The sequence below is a fragment of the Oratosquilla oratoria genome, chromosome 1, assembly GCF_046742065.1.
Source record: "Oratosquilla oratoria isolate Oo_2021 chromosome 1, ASM4674206v1, whole genome shotgun sequence".
Taxonomy (NCBI): domain Eukaryota; kingdom Metazoa; phylum Arthropoda; class Malacostraca; order Stomatopoda; family Squillidae; genus Oratosquilla; species Oratosquilla oratoria.
Window position 1 is genome coordinate 34,962,173 of NC_134777.1, and position 2,057 is coordinate 34,964,229.

General features: G+C 37.8%; 2 protein-coding genes across 2 annotated transcripts; both read right to left on the reverse strand.

Annotated features, from left to right (window-relative positions):
* Positions 1-263: 263 nt before the first annotated feature.
* On the reverse strand, positions 264-1,630 carry HemK2 (HemK methyltransferase 2). Its single transcript, XM_076197966.1, has one exon. The coding sequence runs from the start codon at positions 1,024-1,026 to the stop codon at positions 370-372; it is 657 nt and encodes a 218-aa protein (XP_076054081.1). The 5' UTR covers positions 1,027-1,630; the 3' UTR covers positions 264-369.
* Positions 1,524-1,637, reverse strand: Snapin (SNAP associated protein; the record flags this gene model as incomplete). Its single annotated transcript, XM_076197978.1, is given in 1 exon segment — positions 1,524-1,637. A coding segment is annotated over 1 exon segment (114 nt), but the record flags the coding sequence as incomplete, so codon positions are not given.
* Between the last annotated feature and the right edge of the window lie 420 nt (positions 1,638-2,057).

Here is a 2,057-nt window from a genome sequence, read left to right on the forward strand (position 1 = left end):
CATTCCACTCCCATCCACCACCCATTTGTTTCCCTCTCATCTTAGCTCCTCATGGAGCTAAGGGACAAGTGACCTACAGAATGAATCAGTGACCTAGTGCCACTGATCTCCTGTAACAGAGAACTGGGGCAGTGGATTGATTTTGTCTATGTATATAACATCAGTCTTTTCTTGTTTTTCTGTGCTAACACAATAATGTGTCATGATCTATTTTAGCCTAAAGACTTTAATTAGTTCTTAACCTGGATAATGAAACCAATAAATTCAACTTTGTATTTACTGGAATATATAGAGCATATCCTCTTGGGAGTCAGTGGTTATCACCTTACAATGCTGAATTACATAATCACTTGAAATCACAATAAAATTTCAATCAGACTCCACACAAAACTTTAGAACTGTTAAATGTTCAGGTCCTGCCCTCCTAGAAATAACATGCTCACAGCTCAATCCATGACCTTTCATGACCTGTGCTATGTCATCCAGATCATTCTCTCTTATAGCAACAAGATAGAAAACACCTGTACGGGAGAGAAGAAGAGGTACAATGGGGAAGAGCCGATCCATCACCTGCCTTCCCTTGTGGCCTCCTGCCCAAGTGTGCTCTAAGTCTCCCTGACCCACTTCCTCATGAGGAGTCACAACATATGGAGGATTAAACAGCAATATATCAACACAGCCAGTTACATTGGGAAGAATATCAGTGACCAGGTCCGTGTTCACAGCACTGATGTGTACACCATTCCTCTCCCCTGTCATTTGAGTGATGTGACATGCCCTGGGGTTTATATCAGTTGCAATGTAGCGAGCCCCAGACCCCAGAGATGTCCCAAGGGCAGTTATAACCACCCCTGATCCAGACCCTACTTCCAGACAAAGAGAAGGCTTAAGGTTAACGATGAGTTCAAGATCCTTTTCTAGTGCATCAATCAACAAAAATGTATCTTCTGAAGGCTCATAGATATGTTCTAAGTCTTCAGAAGTTATATGAGAAAAATCTGGGGTTTTAATCTTTGTCTCCATCATTACAACCTAAAATACAATTACTGTATTTTGTTCCCAACAATTCATCAGTGCTTCTACCCTTACAAAGTGCAATTAAGTAAGTCAACAGTAACACACTTGAAAATTCTTTCTCCAATTCTCACAGATGAGTAGATGAGAACTCACTCCACCCCAGGCATAGGTATAGAGTAATAATAACATAATTAATGTTAATGACTGTCTTTGGTCACATGGAATGACAACATTGTGTAAGATAGGACACTAGAATAATTCTGAATGAATGATACACTCACACTACAAGTATATCTATCAATTCTTCAATTAATTTTCTTTCTTAAAATTCTCATGACACCTGCACCAAGACATACCATTTAATTATAACTTCAAGATTGTCAGGAACTATTGCCTATTTTGTGTCTTTACAATAACGAGAAAATATATATTTTGACATCTAAGTCAATATGCCATATAATGAGCAGCTAGCCATCAAGTCTGTCGATTTCATGAGCAGGCAGACATCATGTGACTTGCTGTGAAGTGGATGAGGTTGAAGCAGGTGAGGTAGTTTCTAAGAGGGTACGTCTCCTGGTCGTTTCTCTGTTCACTTGTGCATGAAGCCTGTTCAAACGATCCTGAAGAAACATCATATGAAAAAGATTAGAAACAAATAGTCTGTGTGGGAAGGATATTGATTAAAAATCTTGGAGTATGGCTACAAGTTACTTCTTATGGAAACAAAGTTCCCACTTTTACTATCTATACGCCTTCATGAAAAAAATAAATAAATAATGATAATAATAAATACATAAATGAATACATAAAATAAAATATAATCAAATAAAATAAAAATAATAATAATAACGATAATGATAAAATTATCATACATATACCAAAGGCTCGTTTTCCCCTTACAAGGGAGGTAGCAAAAAAAAAAAAAAAAAAAAAAAAAATTCCATCCCTAAATACACTCCACTCCCCTCCACCCCCTACCCTCTCTATCTTGGCACCTCCTAGATGATGGGTCATCCCTGCATCTTGTTCACTGCCCTGGG